This window comes from Felis catus, chromosome E2 (genome assembly GCF_018350175.1).
Source record: "Felis catus isolate Fca126 chromosome E2, F.catus_Fca126_mat1.0, whole genome shotgun sequence".
Lineage (NCBI taxonomy): Eukaryota > Metazoa > Chordata > Mammalia > Carnivora > Felidae > Felis > Felis catus.
The window spans coordinates 13,482,130-13,501,249 of record NC_058382.1 but is presented as its reverse complement, the minus strand read 5'-3'; the positions used below and the strand labels follow the sequence as shown (position 1 = coordinate 13,501,249).

Genomic DNA, 19,120 nt, shown 5'->3' with positions numbered 1-19,120 from the left:
GGCAGCCTTAGTCTAGGAGGGGAGAGGGGCGGATCGCTGAGGAGTTGGTAGCGAAGATGGCGGTGGCGGCTGCTGCGGCGAAGCTCCGGGGCTCAGGTCGAGGCTTGGGCCAGGCTGGCGTCCTGCTCCTGCGGCGGCTTGGTGCTCGGGGGCTGGCTAGATATGTGAGTTCCCGGGGCACTGCGAGCTTTCCCCAAGTGAGAGTAGGGATGTCAACGCCGATTTTAGGGTGTCAGGTCTGTGCAGGGAGCGAAGGAAGGGCTGCCACAGAATGGAAAAGTCCTGGAACTACTCGGAGAGGACACTCGGGAACAACTTCCTCAGGAGAGGAAAAGCGAGGCAGCTCCATTGTGGGCCCCGAGGAAGGGAGACAACTTGGAGAGAGGGAGTGGGTTCCTCATTAGTTGCCACCCATCCCCACCGGAGGCCGCTTGGAGGGGCACGGGAGGAAGGCGAGACGTTTCTTCGCAGGCATTAGAGAGTGAAACTGCCCGAGGAAGACACTTTCTTCTCGGTAAGGATCCCCCCTCCCCCTTCCAAAAGGAGGAAAGAGATCAGGTCCCCCAGCGCGGGCTTTTATAGTACTCTTCATTTCCCTGTTCCTTTACTACTGTTCTGATTTTAGAATGAATTGCGTAACAAAGTCTTTTGATCCTGTGTCCTTGATCTAATGCCAGAACGGGAACCTTGTCCGTTTTTGTCACTCAACACAGGAGACCAGGCGATCAATAAAATTTTGCCGGATTAACTAAGGGAGAAGAGGAGGGAGAGAGGTCCAGACAGGACACCCCCTTGCCCAACTGAGTCGCAGTTGAGAAATGCCTCAATTCTTTTCAAAAGGGTTAGAATCCCTTTGGGTTGATGCTGCTGACAGTAAGTCCACACAGCAGAGATCTAGCTGGAAGCCCGTTTAGAGGGAGAGAGGCATTGGGCTGCGGAAGAGCCATGAACTAAAATTTCACATATAGGAGAGTAATGTTTCAGAAAGTGAGTTCATATTCCTAGTCCCAGCTTTCCAGCTGTGTGGTCTTGGGCAAAGGACTGCTCCTCTGGATCTCTCCAAGGGGATGCATTTCCCCCTTCCTAAAATGCGAACAGTGACCACCTCATAGGGTTGTAGTAAAAATCAAATGTGTCAAGTGCTAAGACCTGGACCTGGTATTTGATAAGGGCAATAGCAATGTTGGTCACTGTGGAAAGTGAGGGTGGAGGGAAGGGACAGAAACTGACCTTGGCGACCAGGAGAAGAAAGGAGGTGACCTTGGCAGGACCTGGGTTGGTGAGGGCCCTTGGAGGGAAATCTATCAAGATCTTGTGGGGTTGGGTCTGACCCCCTGATCCCCAATCCTTTAGGAAAGGAAGATAAAATCTGTGGGAAGACCCTTCAGGTAGGAGGAGGGTGAAGAGGATGGGCCAGGGGTGAGGGGAGGGGACATAGACTGGAAATGGAGTCACTTGAAGCAGGTAATTCTGAAAGGGCTGCTGGAGCAGGCTGGGGGTGGGGCAGCCTCCTGCCTTTGGGCTATTCTTTGTGGCTTTTTTTTTTTTTTTTTTTTTTTTTTTTTCCCTGAGCAATCAGATCTGCAGGGCTGATCTCAGTCCAAATAGTCCATTGGCTGGCAGTGGGGAGGACTGGGGCAGAAAGTAGGGAAAGGTCATTTATGGCTGATTAAACCTTCCTTCCAGGTTCAGTCTCCCTGCTACCTTTCTCTCTTGACTCCCCTTCTTTATTTTGTGGGAGTATAATAGGATGGGGGATTTTTTTGGAGCAGCTCTTTCAGAGTACCTACTTTTTTTTTTTTCAGTTTATTTTCATTTTGAGAGAGAGAGTGGGAGCAGGGGAGGGGCAGAGAAGGAGAGAGAGAACCCCAGACAGGCTCCCATACCGTCAGTGTGGAGCCTGATGCGGGGCTCGAACCCACAAACCGTGATATCGTGACCTGAGCGGAAACCAAGAGTCGGACGCTTTTAGAGTTCCTGTTTGTTCTCCCCCACTTTTATTTCTCCCACTTGCTTTTTTTTTTCTTCCTAAGAATAAAAAGGAGCCTTTTTCTTTTTTATTATTTTTTTTTCAACGTTTATTTATTTTTGGGACAGAGAGAGACAGAGCATGAACTGGGGAGGGGCAGAGAGAGAGGGAGACACAGAATCGGAAACAGGCTCCAGGCTCCGAGCCATCAGCCCAGAGCCCGACGCGGGGCTCGAACTCACGGACCGCGAGATTGTGACCTGGCTGAAGTCGGACGCTTAACCGACTGCGCCACCCAGGCGCCCCAAAAGGAGCCTTTTTTGAGTGGAGGGAAGGAGTAGGAGCATTTAGTTAAGGAAAATTGTAGACCCGGAGCTGTCCGCTAGAACATTTTGCGATGATGACCGAGTTCTAGATCTGTGCTGTCCAGTACAGTAGCTGCTGACTACACATGGCTACTGAGCACTCAGAATGTGGTTAGTATGGCTCAGGAACTGAAGTTTTCATTTAATTTTCATCAGTCTAAATAGCCACACGTGGCTGGTGGCTGCCATCTTGGGTGGTGCAGTCTTTGCGGATCAAGGCAGATCCCAGGGATAGTGGTTTGGGGGAAGGTTGAAAGGCTGTGTTGTAGTGGATGGATGGGTCGTGGGGCAGGCTGGGTTGGGAGAAAGGCTGGGGCTGCCTGACTTCCATCTCTGCCTTCTTGCCTCTCCTTTCGCCATGTTCTTGACTGAACACCCCGTTGCTCGGGAGGTGTCTGCCTGATTCTCCCTCCCTTCCCCCTGCAGTTGATAAGCCGGTGTTTTCGTGCTCAGGGAAAAGAGGAGAGAGGCAACTTAATTGTCAGGGAGTCCTGAGTTGGTTTCTCAGCCACCACCCCAAGAAGCAAGTGGGACCCTGTCCAAGTCATTTCGCTTCTCTGAGCGTAGCAAGTGGGGTGACTGGAGTCTCTACTCTTGGAAGTCAGGGGGCACCTCGAGCTCAGTCTGTGTGAATTGTCAGGGATGTTGTTTCTCTGACCCCGCTGTCCGGGGGCAGCCTGTTGGGGACTCCAGTGCTCTAGTGCCCTGTGCAATATCTCCCAAGTGGCGGTGCCCAGTGTGTGTTGAGGCATGAATGGAGATGGTCATTACTGGTCTTCTAACCGTATGGGTCCATCTCCCTCTTGGCTGGTGTCTTGAGCTCCCCCCCCCCCGCCCCGGATTCTTTTTTCACATCAGGAAGCCCTTCCTGGTTTACACTACCAAACTCACGCCGTTATTATACGTAATACAGCCACATGCCAAGGTATTGGTAGTTTTCTCCTGACATGAGTGGGGAAACTGAGGCTCACGGGGTGAGGTCTGAACTTGGAGTTCAGGACTCTAAAGCCCCGTTTCTCCTCACAGTACCAGGCTGCCGGGAGAAGCAATTGGGCTTCGGTTTAAGTCTTGCAGTATCCTGCTCCATCTGGTCTTGGCACGTGTCCCCAGCTTCTGCCTGGGGCCCTTGGGTCTGGTGAGATGCTGGCGTGGAGGCGCCAGCCTCAGCCCCCCGTGCCCTTCTTCCCTCCTGTGGATGAGCTCCTTCCACCTGAAGGCCTTTGTAGGACGACGGTCCTTCGATGTCGGCTGACAGGCCACTTCCTCGCAGAAGCTTTCCTGGCCCCAACACCAGTGTCCATCTGTAAAATGGGGCAGCGGCAGTACTTCCCTCAGAGAGATGGGAAGGCGAAAGGAAGTGGCTCCTAGGAAGCAGTTACCACATTTCCCAAGCACTCAGTAAGGTCTCAGGAAATGGGGGCTGTACTTTTTCGCCAGGGACAGTAAATCTGGTATGGTCAGGAAAGGATGGCCTCCCTCAGGGCCTTCCATTTGCAGTGCCTCGGGGGGCATAGGGCTGCTAAAGCCCCTGGGTTTGGGGGGGCCCTGGCTCCCCTCGATACAGAGGACTCGGTTAACCGGCACCATCCACAAAACCTTCCACGGCTGGACCCCACCTTTCTCTCCAGCCTCCTCAGGCAGCTGTAGTCAGGCTGGCTGGCTTCGCATGCTGACATCACCCCTCACGATCTCCCTGCCCTTAGACGAGTCACTGAACCCCCCTGAGCCTCAGGGCCACCCCTGTTGTACTGAGGTGAGACAATGGTGCCTGCCTCACCGGGTGGTGCGGAGAGCATATAGGCACCAGGAAGTGTTTTGCGTGGCCCCGACTTAGCTGTTGTTACTAACGAGTTACTGTTATTAACGTGCCGCAGCCTTACTGGTCCCCAGGGTCCCACACTGCCAGGCTCTCCCCTCTTGCCTCAGCCTTGGTAGTTCCCGGGGACTGACGCCTTCCTCCCCCTAGCCTCTGCCTGGCTCACCCCTGCCGGTCCAGCAGGTTGGCGTGACTCCCTTTCTCCAGAAAGCTTTTCCTCATGTGCCCTCTGATGCTGGTAGCAAAAGTTCCCCCCTAGAGCCATAGCGGGTGCTCTGTACCCACGTCACCCCAGACCTGTGGTAGTAATTCTTGTCATTTCCACAAGGGGACGCAGGTTCAGGGAGCCAAGGTGACGCCGCCGGAAAGGGAGAGAGGCCCTCATGCTACCCTGCCGTGTGGCTGACCACCAGTCTGTCCTGCCCCCAGTTGTCACCTGTGTGTTCAGTGTTGTCACCCATCTCACTCTCTCATCTCCAGCCTGTACAGGGCCCCGCATGGACTATTTGGTAGCTACCTGCTGGACAATAGCGATCATCAGATATGCTTGTTAGCTGCTCGTAATTGCTGAGTGTTCGTTATGTGCCGGGCACTGGGCTGAACACTCCGCACACATTGACTCGTTTAATCCTCCTGGTGACCCTTGAGATAGTTACTCATCCCACTGTTCATGGAAGAGGAAACAGGCTCAGGGAGCTTTAGGTACACAGCCAGGAGGCAGCAGGCTACTCCGCTGGGAGTCTTTTTTTTTTTAATTTTTTTTTTTCAACGTTTATTTATTTTTGGGACAGAGAGAGACAGAGCATGAATGGGGGAGGGGCAGAGAGAGAGGGAGACACAGAATCGGAAACAGGCTCCAGGCTCCGAGCCATCAGCCCAGAGCCTGACGCGGGGCTCGAACTCACGGAGCGCGAGATCGTGACCTGGCTGAAGTCGGACGCTTAACCGGACGCTTAACCAACTGCGCCACCCAGGCGCCCCTCTGCTGGGAGTCTTAACCTTAGCCTTGGTGCCAGAGGGAGTGGCTCCATGGGGGCACCCCAGTACCTGCAGGGCAGACCGGACCACCCAGAGCTGGCCTGTTTCCAGTGTGGTGGGAGGGGATGTGGCAGCAAGGCTTGGTAGCCTCTGCCATTGTCAGTTACTGGCCACCGGCACAAACCCACCCCTGCCCCCGCCAAAATCTGAGGAAAAAGTAGGTGGAGTCACATCCTTCCTCTGGCGTTTTTACCACCCCTCCCATGGATTGCATTTCCTTGTGGCTGGCCTGTCACCCAGTCAGCTCGGTAACCCTGGGGTAGGTACTCCAGCATCTCCTCGGGCCCAGGAAGGAAGGTCCCCTCCCCCAAGCCCGCAAGGCCCCAGTCCAGAGCGGGGGTGCGCCGGGGTGCCCTGATGGCGGCTCTCCAGCCTCTGGAGGCAGGCAGAGTCCTGTCCTAACAGCCCAGTCTGTTCTCAGCCTGTAACCCTGTCCTCTGCTCCCTGTGGGCCCCTCACCTAAAGCCCTGCTCTTCCGTGGTCTGTCTGCTGCTGTGGTCCTGTTCGCGGTGCTGCCCATCCTTCGCTCCAGCTCTTCCCAAAGTGCCGGCCACTTTGTGTTCCCCGTTTCCTACCTGTCAGATTTGGGTTTTTTCCCTTTCTACCAAGCTCATAATGTGTCCCAGGCCTGTGCTGAGCCCTTTGTGTGTCTCATCTCAGGAACTTTTCACAACAGCCCCATGCAGCCTTCTTACAGATGAGGAACCTCGCAGGGACAGTGTGTTTTGCGTAGAGCCACTGGACAAGCTAAGATACCGGCACCCAGGTCGGTCAGCCTCCAAAGCCCGTGAACTTAACCGCTCATTCATCCGTCCCTTCAATAATGGCCTGTTGAGTGCCTGCTGTGTAAACCAACCCAGACACGCTCCCCGCCCTCCGGGAGTTTGTGATTTGTGTGGGAGGCAGACAGTTGATCCTCTGGGTGGACGGAGAGGTCCGGCCTGGGTGCTCAGCAGGGGGACGCCCGGGCTGCCAGCGCTCAGCTGCTTCCCCTGCGAGCGGAGGGGAAGTCTGCCATGCTGTTGGCAGGCCTGGACCTGCCCTGCCGTTGAGAGTGTAATTTCCTCTATTTCCTCGCAACCGTAAATGCAGATAAATGCACTGGTGCTCACGCTCCCCCGCTGGATCCTTGGATGCTTCTCCGCAATTAGAGGAGGAGGAGTGGGGGACACACTTGGGTGCACACGTGTGAGATCCAGCGCATGGCAAACTGGGTCATTCTTGTCTGGCTCCTCTTGGAGGTGAAGCCACAATCGCTAGCGGTCACGGGAAGTGAGCTGTAGATGGTGGAAACCGGGTCAGCTGTGGCTGTTGGGTTAGGAGCGTGGCTTGGGGGTCTGAATGCCTGCCCCGCCTGGGATGGAAGCCCGGTCTTGACTTACCCACTTTTAGCTCTGGTGCAGGTGATTTTACCTCCTTCAGTATCTCCGCTTCCTCAGTCCTCAAGGGCCACGGCAGAGAGTCTCTGCCTCAGACATGCGCTGAGGGCTCAGTGAGATTGTGGGCACAGAGCTCAGCTGGCAGCCCGCAGGTGCTTGATAAAGGGGAGCAGCACCAAGACGAGAGACCAGTTCACGGCTGCCCAGCTCCAGAGCTGAGAAGTGGGGTGGGCTCTCACCCTGCAGTGCCTGAGGCTTCTCGTGGCCTTTTCCAGGCCTTTCCCAGCCCGCTGAGGAGGTGGTACGCCCCCCACCAGCCACTCTGAACTCCTTCTAGGTTCCGCAAGCGACACGCAAGTGACAGGCCGTCCCTCACGTCCTGCCTGTTGTGTGTTCTGTGCCCCCGGCCTCTGGTGCTCTTGCCCTGACTCCTAGCTGTCCTCCAGCTCTCCTGCTTTTGTGCTGCTTCCTCAGAGAAGCCTGGCTCCTTTCCATTCTGCCGCACTCAAGGCTTCTCCTGGGCGAATACGACTCAGCCTCAGCTGTACTTGTTCAGCAGCCGTCTTCCCTGCTGGGCAGCAGTGACAGATGTCTGACTTCTCTAAGGTCCCCCAAACCTAGCACGGGGCTTGGAACAAAGCAGGTGCTCAAATATTTGTTGAATGAGTCAGTCTGGGCCTGGAGGGTGGGGGTTAGGACTGGAATGGGGAGGCCACTGAAGCATGGAAGTTGGCGGGTGGCGGGGGTGGGGAGACATTCTAGTAAAGAGCCAAGTGTAGTCATGTGGTGCTCGAAGTGATAATCCATACTTGTCTGAGTGTTTGCTGTACGACTTACAAGTATGCAAGTACTGTTTCATGTGCATGATCTCACCTGAGCCTCACGACATGTCTGTGAGGTCGCCTCCCTTTTACAGATGGGAAGGGAGAGAGGTGCAAAAGGGAAGTCGCTTTCCTGTGGTCACCCAGCAAAGGGTTTGAGCCCAGGCAGGCTGACACTTCAGAGCTCACAGACTTACTCAATTCTGGGTGGCTGCCTGCTTGTCCAGGGTCAGCGAAGAGCCTGTCTGGCTGATTCAAGGGTGCTGGGGGAGGGTGTGCCTGCGATGCCTGCGATGGCAGTGGGAGATTGAGAGAGGGTATATCTGGCCAGACTGGGGAGGCCTTGAATGCCAGGGTGAAACGTCTGGGCCTCTGATGTAACAGCTGCCAGTTCTTGATCTGCCTGCTACTTTATTGGACCATTTAGTGTTTACAGCTACCCTGTGGGTTAGATGTTATTTTCGCCCCAGTTTTACAGATGAGGAACCGAGACATAAAGAAGTTCTAGTAACTTGCCCAAGGTCATACATCGAGAAAGTGGCAGAGCTGGGATCTGTACCCTGTGCATCAGGCCCCAGGGTCCTCTGGGGCCTGCCTATACTGCCTGCCTCTATGAGGTTGAGCCAGGGGAACTTCTGCTGCTTCTGACATGGGTCTCCCCACCCTCACCCTCACCCTCCTCTCTCCCCAGCACCCCCAGAGGCAGGAGCAGCAGCACTTTCCATCCCTGGATGACAAGCCCCAGTTCCCCGGGGCCTCGGCGGAGTTTGTAGACAAGCTAGAATTCATCCAGCCCAATGTCATCTCTGGGATCCCCGTCTATCGCGTCATGGACCGGCAGGGCCAGATCGTCAACCCCAGCGAGGATCCCCACGTGAGAGGCCCCCTCCTTCCCACCCTGTGCCTCCCACACCCAGGCCCCTTGTCCATCTCCTCTCTGGTCCCACCTGGCCTACATCTGTCTGTGCCTCCACCTGCAGCTGCCCCAGGAGACGGTGCTCAAGTTCTACAAGAGCATGACTCTGCTCAACACCATGGACCGCATCCTCTACGAGTCCCAGCGGCAGGTGCGTGGAGACAGGCTGGGGAGGGAGGCTTGGAATTACCTGAGGTCGCCCTGCCTGTGTTCGGGCCAGAAGATAACTCCCAAGGAGGAGAGGGTAGAATGGAGATCCTTTGTCTTGGAGTCCTTAAAGTTGTTGGAGTTCTCTCTTGGTGTTCTGGAGGGAGAGTGTGGGAAGGGTACTGCCCACGGGCAGAAGGATGGACCAGATCACTATAAATACCTCCTGTGCACCTGGCTGGTGGCCTGGCTGTGCCAAGAGAGTACCTGATGGGCCTTCCCCTTGGGAGCTCACAGCCCTGAGAAACAGGGTGACCCTCTGTGCTTCCTGGTTTGCCTGTGTCAGATGTGCCGTGAGCCTCAGCAGTGTTTGTGTCAGTGGGCAGAGACCCAATCAAAGCAGTGTTAACAAAGAGGCAATTTATTGACTCAAATAATTTCCAAGTTCAGAAGGTCTGGTTTCAGGCACAGCTGGATCCAGGGGCCTCGATGTTCTCAGACCCATTTCTTTTCTCCCAGTGTCTTTTCTACTCTCTTTCACCCTGGCTTCCTTCATTATTAGGCAGCAGTTGTTTCTGAAGGTTTAGGCTTGAGGAGAAGTGGCAGAGAAGGGATCAGGGGGTGGGCTCTGGAGCAGGACTGTGCAACCAACGTCTTCGTCTGTCACTCTGTGGCTCTGCGGCCCTGGGAAAGTTGCTTAATCTGTCAGGTCTTCAGTTTTCTCGTCTGTACTTACTTCATGCCATTGGCTTAAGGATTGACAGTGGCACATGTGATGGCCTTAAAAAGAGTGAAACTGACGTTCAGCCAGCACTCAGTAAATATTAGCTTTATCGTATATCATAACCCTGTTTATCATAACCCTGTCAGCCTCACAATGATTATCCTCTCTGCTGAGCAGTGGAAAGAGAGTGTCTGCTCCCTAATGTTCCAGCAAAAGTCCAGGGCCAATGCTCACTGTCCGGGCTTTGGTCACAGACCCTGCCTTCAACCAGTCCCCAGCCAGGAGGACCATGCTCTCATCCCCAGGAACCAAGTGAAGAGAGCAGTGGAATCCGTCCTTCCCAGGGCTCTGGGGTTCCTGTTGGAAAGGGGGACAAGAATGGTGGGTGGTGGGCCTTTGTGCTGGGTCAGGGGTAGGGGTGGGCTTGAGAGCCTGCATTTATGTTAAGCCCCCAGGCCATCCCCCTGTGGACTAAAGCCTAAGGCCCACTGTTCTGTAGGACAGGACCGAGCAGACTCTCCCACTCTCCCGCTCACAGGGCACTGGGTATGGGTTCTCCAAGGCAGAGTAGTAAGTACCTTTGCCCTGAAACCCGCCCAGAAACTTCCCTGGGCTCCCCCAGCCCACAGGGTCAGGTCTGGCCCTTCCTGTTCCACTGTGGCCTCGCTCCCTCTCTGCTCCCCTCTCCATAGGCTTACCGCCGAGCCAGGCCATCCCTCCCCTGCCTCAACGTGCCTGGGTCCCTTCATGCCTGTGTGGGCTACATAAACAGGGGCTTTGGAATCCAGTGGATGTAGGTCCAATCAGAGGTGTGACTTTGGGCAGGAGATTTTTCTTGTCTTTGCCTTAGTTTCTTCAGTATATTAAAAAGGGGGGATGGCGAGGTTGGGGCTATCAATCCTCACTTCTGTGAGGCCCAGCGCATAAAGCCCCTTGGCCATTGACTGCCACAGAGAAGGCCTCAGTAAGATCAACTCACCCGTCAAGGCTCAGCTTGTGCTAGCTAGGCTTCCGTTGAGCTGTAAGTACCAGACCTCCCCAGGCCCCTCCCACCCCAGTCCCAACAAAAACAAACGCGGTAGTTTAAACAGATTGCCAGGTTTTCCATCTTGCATCAAAGAAGTCTAAAAACAGGTGGTCTGGGGCTGGTATGGTGGCACCATGATGTCATTGGATACCCAGCTTTGGCTTCTAGGGCCCTTCATGATCCAAGTAGCCACTGGAACTCCCTCCATCCCACCTCGTTCTAGGCAGGAAGTGGAAGGAAAGTGACAGGTCAGACGTGGCGTATCTCAGCTGTCTTCCCATACCCACCTTTCTAGAACTTTGCAGGCAGCCCCACCCAGTAGCATCTGACACTGCATAGGTTGCTCTCAGCTGCAAGGAGGCCGCACTGTGGTCTCTTCATCTGGGCGGTTGCTGCCTGTGGAATGAGATCTCTGTTAACAAACAGGAAGAGGGATAGGATACTGGGTAGGCAACCAGCGACCTCTGCCACTCGCCAGGCCCTGTTTTCCTGGATGGGTGGGTGCGCAGGCTCCTCCCCACACCACCCTTGACAGCCCTCCCAGGCCTTCAGCACCCAGCATCTGCCCACTTGGCTCTGGGAGGCCCATTAACTTTTAATTGGCTCCCCACTTAGAAGAAAGCACTAGCACTATTCATCTATTCTCCCGCCATGACAGGAAGCCAGGCCTGCAGAACGCGTGAGGACTGGGCGGTGGCCGTCCCTCGCGTCCCGGCGTGAGCTCTTTCACTTTACACGTGGTCCTGGGGAGCTCAGTTCTGTCTGTGTGCCAGGGGTGCCCCAGATCGCCAGCCAGACTCTACCTCGTAGCCCCAGATCTACTTGGCTTCCTGCCTGGGATGTCCCACACCAAATTCAGCCTGTCCAGACACGACCTCGGCATCTTCCTCCCTCAGGCCATTTCTCAGTGGAGGTTGCCGCCACCCACCATTTGCCCAAACCAGAGACCTGCATCTCATCCCTGCTCCTTTCTCTCCACCCCGCCATCACTTTCTCCTGTCTCATTTACCCTAGAAATCCATTCTGCTGCTCAGCACCGTGTCAGGAAGCCAGACTCCCTACCTTTCTGCTCCCCCATCGTGGGCGAGTTGGCTTTCATTCTGCACTTATTGCCTCATTTTCGCAAGACGGCTGCCACAGGTCTGGCCTCATGGCCGTGTGCAGGGCGGGAAGAAGGCCTGGCTCTAGCTCCCGTGGGCCCTTTTGTCGAGAAAGCAAAAGCAGACTTCTCCTTAAGTCTCTGGTTAGATCTGTGTCCCATGGTCACCTCTGTAGGGGAGATTGGGAACCTGGCTTTTCCAGGCTCTAGGGTTGGGGGGCCCAGGAGAAAGGAGCCGGCCAGGGCATCGGTGTGGCCAGCCTGTAGGGTCTGTCGCTCCCTGGCACTCTGACTCTGCTTCTTAAGGCTCGCCCAGCAGCTCCTCTGCCTGCCCCCTGCCCCTCCCGGGCCACCGCCCCCTCTGGCCTGGCTGGCTGCACTCCGTCCTGTCTCCACCATCCGTTTTCCACATGGCAGCCAGAGAGACCTTTCTAAAATGTTGCTCCCTTGAGAAGAACCGTGGGTACAGTTCTCAGGGTAAAGTCCAGGATGCGGATCATTCACTATGGTCCTGGGCACTGCCTCTCCCTGTTGGTCTGTCCCCACCCCTCCCACTTTCTGCCCCAGCCATTCTGGCCTCATGACCTTTTACTGTTCCCTCTGCCTGGAAACCTCACCTTTGCTCGGCTCAGGCATTTGACCCTGAGGCCCCTCTGTGGTGAGCCAGACAACCGGCTTGGCCTCCTATCGCATGGCCCTGTTGCTCTGGCTTCAAGCAGTCTGGCAGTCCCTCCAGGAAGACAGGAACTCTGACCTGTCCTGGCCCAGGAAGTGTGTGGTGATTAATGAAGTCTCCAGAAGTTGGTCAGTTATCTGGATGGCTCCCTGTCATTGCCCAGCATAACTGAGCCCGGGCCTCCGGGCCCTCCTGCACCCCCAGGGCCGGATCTCCTTCTACATGACCAACTATGGCGAGGAGGGGACACATGTGGGGAGTGCGGCAGCGCTGGACAGCACGGACCTGGTGTTTGGCCAGTACCGGGAGGCAGGTATGTCTGCCCTGCGGAGCAGATGCTGGGGCCCTGGGTCTGTGGTCCCCATGGAGGCGAGTCAGGCCCAGTCCCTCGCGGTGGGAAGGCGAGGCCCACGTTAGCTACCCTGTGTGCTCTTCCAGGAGCAGCGTGATGCCAGGGAGGTCTAAGGAGCTGGAGGAAGAGCTTTCTGAGCAGGAATGAGCCAAGCCAGGGGCAGGAGTTTGTGGGGCTGTCTGGAGTCCAGGCAGTGTTGTAGTGAAGAGCCCGTGCTCCCGACCGCTCCGTGCTCTGCTGGTTACCAGCTAGCAGATTTGGGGCAAGTTGCTTCTCTTCTGGGAGCCTCCATTTTCTGGTCTCCAACGCGGAGTTAATGACGGTACTGCCACCCCTGCCCTGAGGGACACAAGCAGTGTGCAGTGAGGGCGGCCTGGCTACAGGTGGACACGCACGGGGACCCCCGTCCACAGCACGGGACTCTCTTGGCCTCTCCAGGCTCTGTGTCCTTCAGGGAGCAGAGCAGATGGGAGGGCCTGGAAGTGCCAGCCAGGAGCTGGCACCCTTCTGAGCGAGTGAGTGACAGGACGGAAGGAGCCGAGAGATGAGGTTGTGAAGCACCCTCACGGGGTGAGGCCCCTGAGGAAGGTCCCGCCTGGACAGCCTGGACAGCGGCAGGGGGTGCGTGCTCAGTGGGGAGGGAGCCACACAGACCTGCACCCGGTCCCGCCTCTCTCAGTCCCCACCTGGAGGTGGGGAGAACTAGGATGCTCACAACAATAGCTGACACTCACTGGGGTCTTAAAGGCCAAGGTGCCGTTCCACGTGCGGGTGCGGGAAGCCGTGGAGGCTCGACCTCATTTCACCTGCCCCGACCCCACTGCAGGAAGGAGTCCCCCGGCAGCCGTGTTTCCTGTCTGTGCCAGGGCGTAGGAAGCCGAAGAGGCTGAGTCCCCGTGCCCAGGCCACACGCCTCCTGAGGAGGGGAGCAGGGGTCTCCCGGAGTCAGCCCTCGCTCCTCCTCCCCGGCGCTGCCCCCCGTGGTGCTGCCCACGCAGGGCTGTCTGGTATAAACCAAGGGTGCGTGTGGCGTGCGGACCGTGGCACCGGGCTCATAAAAAGGATCTTAGAGGCGGCACGTGTCCGTCTAGCGCAGTAACTGCCACTGGACCTGGGGTTTCCTGGTGCGGAACCACCTGGGCCCAGGAATCTGGATTCGTACTTCCCGCCGGCTCCTGCCCCAGACCGCAGGTGCTCCCGGGGTGGACTGTGGACCCTGGACCACGCTGTGGGGAAGCCCCCCGCCACACGCAGCCCCCTTTTTCTGCTTCAGCGGAGCGCCTCCTCTTTGATCTGTTTTAGGTACAGCGTGGCCACACTGGGTGTGAATTTGTGTTGTGTGACAGAATCCCACATCCAGTTATGTGAAAGGTGAAGGCTGAAGTCTTCCCAAATACCCTCACCCCAACTCTCATTTTGGGGGGCGTACTTGCAGAGCTGGTTGTCCGGGCCACAGTCACCGTGTCTCGATGGTGGCTCCCCGTTAGCAGATAAACAGACAAGCCCCCCGGCGCCCTTCCTCAAGCTCCGTGCTGAAGTGTGAGCCATGTGCCATACTAGCGCTCCAGCCCACCGGTTATGGGAGCTCTGCCTACCTCAGTGTCCTCATCTGTAAATGGGGAGAATAATCCCACTTCCCTCGGAGGGTTGTCGTGAGGATCAATCAAGTTAATGTCTGAAAAGTGCTCCGAATAAAGGCACTTGGCACCCAATATTATATTCACGTGGCGGTTATTTGGGGAAGGTGTGCTTAACGCTGCACAAAATGCGACTCCCGTGGTATGTGATCCCCAGTAAGTTGTCAGACGAAAGGGTTCTGCAGTAAAGAAAAAGATTCGGAAATGCATGTGCCACCTCTACTCTGTAATGCTCAGGTTCTGGGTGCTTCCAGGGAGGTCCTTGATCCCCAGGGCTGCCCCTCAGCTGTGGGTGTGACAATCATTCCCCTTTTCAGGCGCCAGAGTGGGTCGTTGCTCATCCCAGGGCCATCTCCACCCGCTCCTGTCCTCTGAGTTACCAGTCAAGGCCCCCTTCACCCAGAGCGGTTCTGTTTGGTGGTGAGGTTTTGTTGGAAGAAAGGATTTTACAGCCATAAACATGTTTGAGTATTGGCTCTTTAGTTCAGAAGTTGTGACCTAGTGTGACAAATACTATTATTTGGTTCGTATGACAATTTATCAAGTAATTTTATTAGTTGAAACATAAAAATCAGGTAGTTTCTCCTTAAAAAGAAAAATAAAAGTAAGCCAGATTTTGCCTTCTTTTGAAGAACTGGGCCATCTGGCTTCCCTGAGCAGTAGTCAGATGGTCAGAACAGTGGCCTCCCTTTTGGGACAGGCCTGTGCTTTTTTGTCCGCTCACCTGCCTGGTCCCCATGAGCATTCGACTCTGCCTCCCCTGCTTGAATCCATTTCCCTGACTGTCTTTATAGGGAGCAGGAGCCCGGGCAGGAAGGGCCGGTCTGCCCCCCACCCCGCCTGCAAGCTCACACGGCCTCCTCCTCGCCAGGTGTGCTAATGTACCGGGACTACCCCCTGGAGCTGTTCATGGCCCAGTGCTATGGCAACGCGAGCGACCTGGGCAAGGGGCGCCAGATGCCCGTGCACTATGGCTGCAAGGAGCGCCACTTCGTCACCATCTCCTCTCCGCTGGCCACGCAGATCCCGCAGGGTGAGGACTTGGCCCGGGCCTGGTACGCACAGACCAGCGTCGGACCCCTGTGCAAGCCCCAGCCCTTCTGCAGCCCTTGTGGGCGGCCTTCCGGTTGGTGCTGGGGTCGGAACGCTGGTCCGGGCTGCAGACTTTCCAGATACTCTTCATCTGGTTGTCTTCAGAGGAGGGCTCCGGTTTGGCAGGTTTGAGCTGGCATGGCCACCACCCTCTTGATTCCCCAAACATGTGCCTGTCCCGTTTGTCCGCTCAGCAACAACAACACTGTGTGACTGAGTGGGCACCAGCTTCCTGCCAAAGCATCGTCTGGCAGGTAGCGAGAAGAGCAGGGACTCCGAGTGTGGATCTGTGGCGCCAGAGCTGGGTTCTTGACCCCAGCCCTGCTCTGCCTCACTCCTCCGAGCCTGACTCTCCTGAAGCTTACTCTGGAGGCCCATGGTGCCTAGAGTGGTCCGAGTTGCTTTCGTCAAAGGTGACAGCTGAGAAGCAGACCCCTCAGGGGCCAGGCCTGCACCCACACAGCACAGAGACCATGGGACCCAGCCTCGCTCCCTGCCCTCTGGACCCTACAGTCTGGCCGAGGGCCAGGCTAGGCCGCGGCTCTCTGCTCCGAGGTGGCCAAGATACATGCGTTGGTGTGTCAGTGGGGCTTAGCAGTGGGCTGGTTGGCAGACCCGTCCAGATGTGTTGGCTCCTGGTGCTCTGTGTGAGGAGCGCGAGTGGGAAGTGGGCAGAGTGGCTCTGTGAGAGGAGGTGGCACGTTCCCTCCAGGTGGGCAGGGTTTCCGTAAGGCTGGGCCCTGGCCCTTACCTTCCATTTGAGTACTGTTAAGCCGCCCAGCGGCCACACCTAGGAAGTCTCTGCTACGTGGGCACCATTCTAGGCACAGTGAGCCAGAGACAGAAACCTCAGTCCCGCTGGGGCTGACACCAGGGTAGAGGAAAGGAGACAAACAGTAAGCATGAAGGAGTAGCACGAGAAGTGCATCGGGTGAGGAGTCCCGCAGGGACAACTAAAGCCGGAGGGAGTAGGTGTGAGGGAGGAAGGCCTGGGTTGCATCAGAGGTGACATTTCAGCACAGACTGCGGTGGGGGTAGGGGGAAGGGAGCCATGTGGGATCTTGAGGCAAGGGCCTGCTGGACGGCCTGCTTGTTTGCGGGGCAGGTGTAAGAGAGGTCTGGAGGGGCTGGGGAGCTGCAGGGAGGGTGCAGATCCAGGGGAATCTGGGCCTTTGACTTTTGCCTGGAGCGGAAGGGGAGCCGCAGGGGGCAGGGCGAGAGTCGCTGGGGTGGAATGTCAGCCTGGTTCACATTTTAACTGACCTCTGGCTGCCCCAGGGGAGCAGGTGGGAGCCAGCGGTGGGGTGGGAGCGCCAGTGAGGAGGCTGCTGGGAGGCTGCAAGAGGTGACTGGGTGGGCATTCTGCCCTGAACAGGTGGGAAGGGGTCAGATTCTAGCTGTGTTTTGAAGGTGGCAGTGGTGTGGGTAATGGCACATCTAGGAGTCAGAGAGGAGACCGCCCAAGTGGAAGGACAGGGCGGCCCTCGGCTGAGAGGCCAGAGCCTGGTGGGGGGAGTGTGTGGCTCTGCCCCTGCTCAGCCCCCTCTCCCCCTGCAGCGGTGGGGGCGGCCTATGCGGCCAAGCGTGCCAACGCCAACAGAGTGGTCATCTGTTACTTCGGGGAGGGGGCGGCCAGCGAGGGGGATGCCCACGCCGGCTTCAACTTCGCCGCCACCCTCGAGTGCCCGGTCATCTTCTTCTGCCGGAACAACGGCTATGCCATCTCCACGCCCACCTCTGAGCAGTACCGCGGGGACGGCATCGGTATGGGCCTGTGAGCTGCGCCCCCACCTGCTCTCATGCTCCCCCCCCCCCCCAACCCGGCCAGTCCTTTCCCTGCGGACTCTGGCACAAGGGTGGTCGCAGGGACGCTGTTTTGCTTGCTCCCCTCTCCTTCCTCCCCCCTCCCCACTCTGTTCATCTGAGCCCTGGGGCCTGACCTGCCTCTGTCCCTACAGCTGCTCGAGGCCCGGGCTACGGCATCATGTCCATCCGCGTGGACGGCAACGATGTGTTTGCCGTGTACAACGCCACCAAGGAGGCCCGGCGGCGGGCCGTGGCTGAGAACCAGCCCTTCCTCATTGAGGCCATGACCTACAGGTGCCTGCCTCCTGTCCTCCTCGCTGCCTTGACAGCATCTGCCCTGCACTGGTCACTGTCCCCAGAGCATGACCCCGTCGCCCACGCTGGCTCCCCGTCCTGGCCTTTGTTCCAGTGCCGGCCCTTCTCCCCTAGTCCGCCCCCCTCCCTCCTGAACCCACACCAGGGGGCTTCAACCTGACCCTGGGCTCCCTCCCGCTGGCAGGATCGGGCACCACAGCACCAGTGACGACAGCTCGGCCTACCGCTCGGTGGACGAGGTCAATTACTGGGACAAGCAGGACCACCCCATCTCCCGGCTGCGGCACTACCTGCAGGGCCGAGGCTGGTGGGACGACGAGCAGGAGAAGGCCTGGAGAAAGCAGTCCCGCAAGAAGGTGGGGACCCCCCTCTGTTGGAACCCAGGCCCCGGTGTGGGGGGCGGGGGGATGTTCTGGGGTGGTGCCTGGGTGAAGAACTCTGGAGGGATGGAGAGGCTGGGTTTGGGGGACATTGAACTGGGAGACTTGGGGACAGCTCCAGGGATGTCTCTAAGCGTGGCCTGTGGCGTCAGGCTGCCTGGGCACATGCGTTTCTGCTGTGTCCTCGGTATGATGCCTGCCCTCCACACCCTCCTATCTGAAGAGCGACACTGGGGTGTCGCTGTCAGAGGGTGATTAAGATTAGGTGACTTAATCCATGTGCACTGTGAGCGTCCCACTCGGGTCCAAGTGCCGCCCTCCTCGGCCTGGGTGTCTGGAGCCAGGGCTGTGTGCCCAGTGGTAAGGGCAGACCCTGGCCCGGGCCCTGAGGACATTGTCGTGGCGTACCCCCTCTTCTCCATGCCTCGGTTCCCTCCCCTCTGAGCTGCCTACTGCCTGGTTCTGCCTGTGCCAAGAGGCTGAACCGATTCCTGTACTTCGTGCAGCGCCTGGTCTTGCCGGGGATGGGAGGCCGGGGTTGGGGGATGTTGATCTGGCTGCTGGTTCTTAGCACTATTGGGTCTTCATCTCCTCCGTCGTCCAGATGGGAAGGCAGCAGCTCAGGGGGGGTTGACCCCTCAATGGGGTCCCACAGGTCGGGGGTGGGGAGCCGGCTGCCTGTCTACTGTCCCACATCCCTCCACAGGTGATGGAGGCCTTTGAGCAGGCGGAGCGGAAGCCGAAGCCCAACCCCAACCTGCTCTTCTCTGACGTGTACCAGGAGATGCCGGCCCAGCTTCGCAAGCAGCAGGAGTCCCTGGCCCGGCACCTCCAGGCCTACGGCGAGCACTACCCCCTGGACCACTTCGAGAAGTGAGGCCCGCTTGCCCCAGCCCACCCCCACCCACCTCAACTCCCCTGAGGGGCAGCCCCATTCTGGGGGGTGCCCAGGGAGCTGCAGGATGCCACCCTGCTTCCCCAGCCAGCCCCCTCTGAAATACTGGGGCCAGGACTCCAGCCAACCATCTCCACTCCTCCAGGCTGTTACCCTGGGTGGGGGTGGGGGGGGCTCCGTCAGCCCCCTCCTCGCCTGTTACAGTGCCTTCTCCCAGGGGCTGGGCCAGGACGCCTCCAGGACTAGAAGCCCCTCTGGGGTGGGCGTGGCGGGTCAGCCTGTGGAAGTCACTCCCTCAAAGTGAGAGGTGGTCAGCAGGTGGCCAATAAACTCTCTGTGTTTGGCTCTGTGCCACTGCTGGTCTGTTTCCTGGAGTTTGGGAGGTGGGAGGAGAGCCCAGCATGACTAGTTTGGGACCTTGTTTCTCCACTCTAGATAAAGAAGGCCAGGCTGTTGAGATATCTACTTCCCCCGGAAACTTTAGCAAGCGGAGGGTCCGTATCCGCAGACGGGGTGGGGGTGGGGTCCTCCAGAGATGGTCTCTTGTTCTCCCCTAGATGGGACAAGACTGCCGTTCAGCAAAGTGACCATGAGGCTGGCAGAGCTGGCCCTGCCCAGTAAGGGTGGGGAGGGGTCCAGTGTGAATGCCGGGGTGCAGCTGGGCTC

General features: G+C 57.6%; 1 protein-coding gene and 1 long non-coding RNA gene across 3 annotated transcripts; one reads left to right on the top strand and one right to left on the bottom strand.

Moving 5' to 3' along the window:
* The first annotated feature begins 7 nt into the window (after positions 1–7).
* On the top strand, positions 8–18,808 carry BCKDHA (branched chain keto acid dehydrogenase E1 subunit alpha). The gene is made up of 9 exons (XM_003997770.6): positions 8–164; positions 8,080–8,262; positions 8,369–8,455; positions 12,182–12,290; positions 14,838–14,999; positions 16,616–16,822; positions 17,017–17,158; positions 17,364–17,535; positions 18,266–18,808. The coding sequence occupies exons 1-9, from the start codon at positions 57–59 to the stop codon at positions 18,434–18,436; spliced, it is 1,341 nt and encodes a 446-aa protein (XP_003997819.2). The 5' UTR covers positions 8–56; the 3' UTR covers positions 18,437–18,808.
* Positions 8,857–11,841, bottom strand: LOC105261253. 2 transcript variants are annotated; one of them, XR_006590517.1, is made up of 3 exons: positions 11,265–11,841; positions 10,490–10,598; positions 8,857–9,532 (listed from the first exon to the last, which is right to left on the bottom strand). It is a non-coding gene; the product is annotated as an uncharacterized LOC105261253 (long non-coding RNA). The 2 variants fall into 2 exon arrangements; XR_891160.3 differs by having other exon boundaries at positions 8,857–9,231; positions 11,265–11,831.
* Positions 18,809–19,120: the final 312 nt, after the last annotated feature.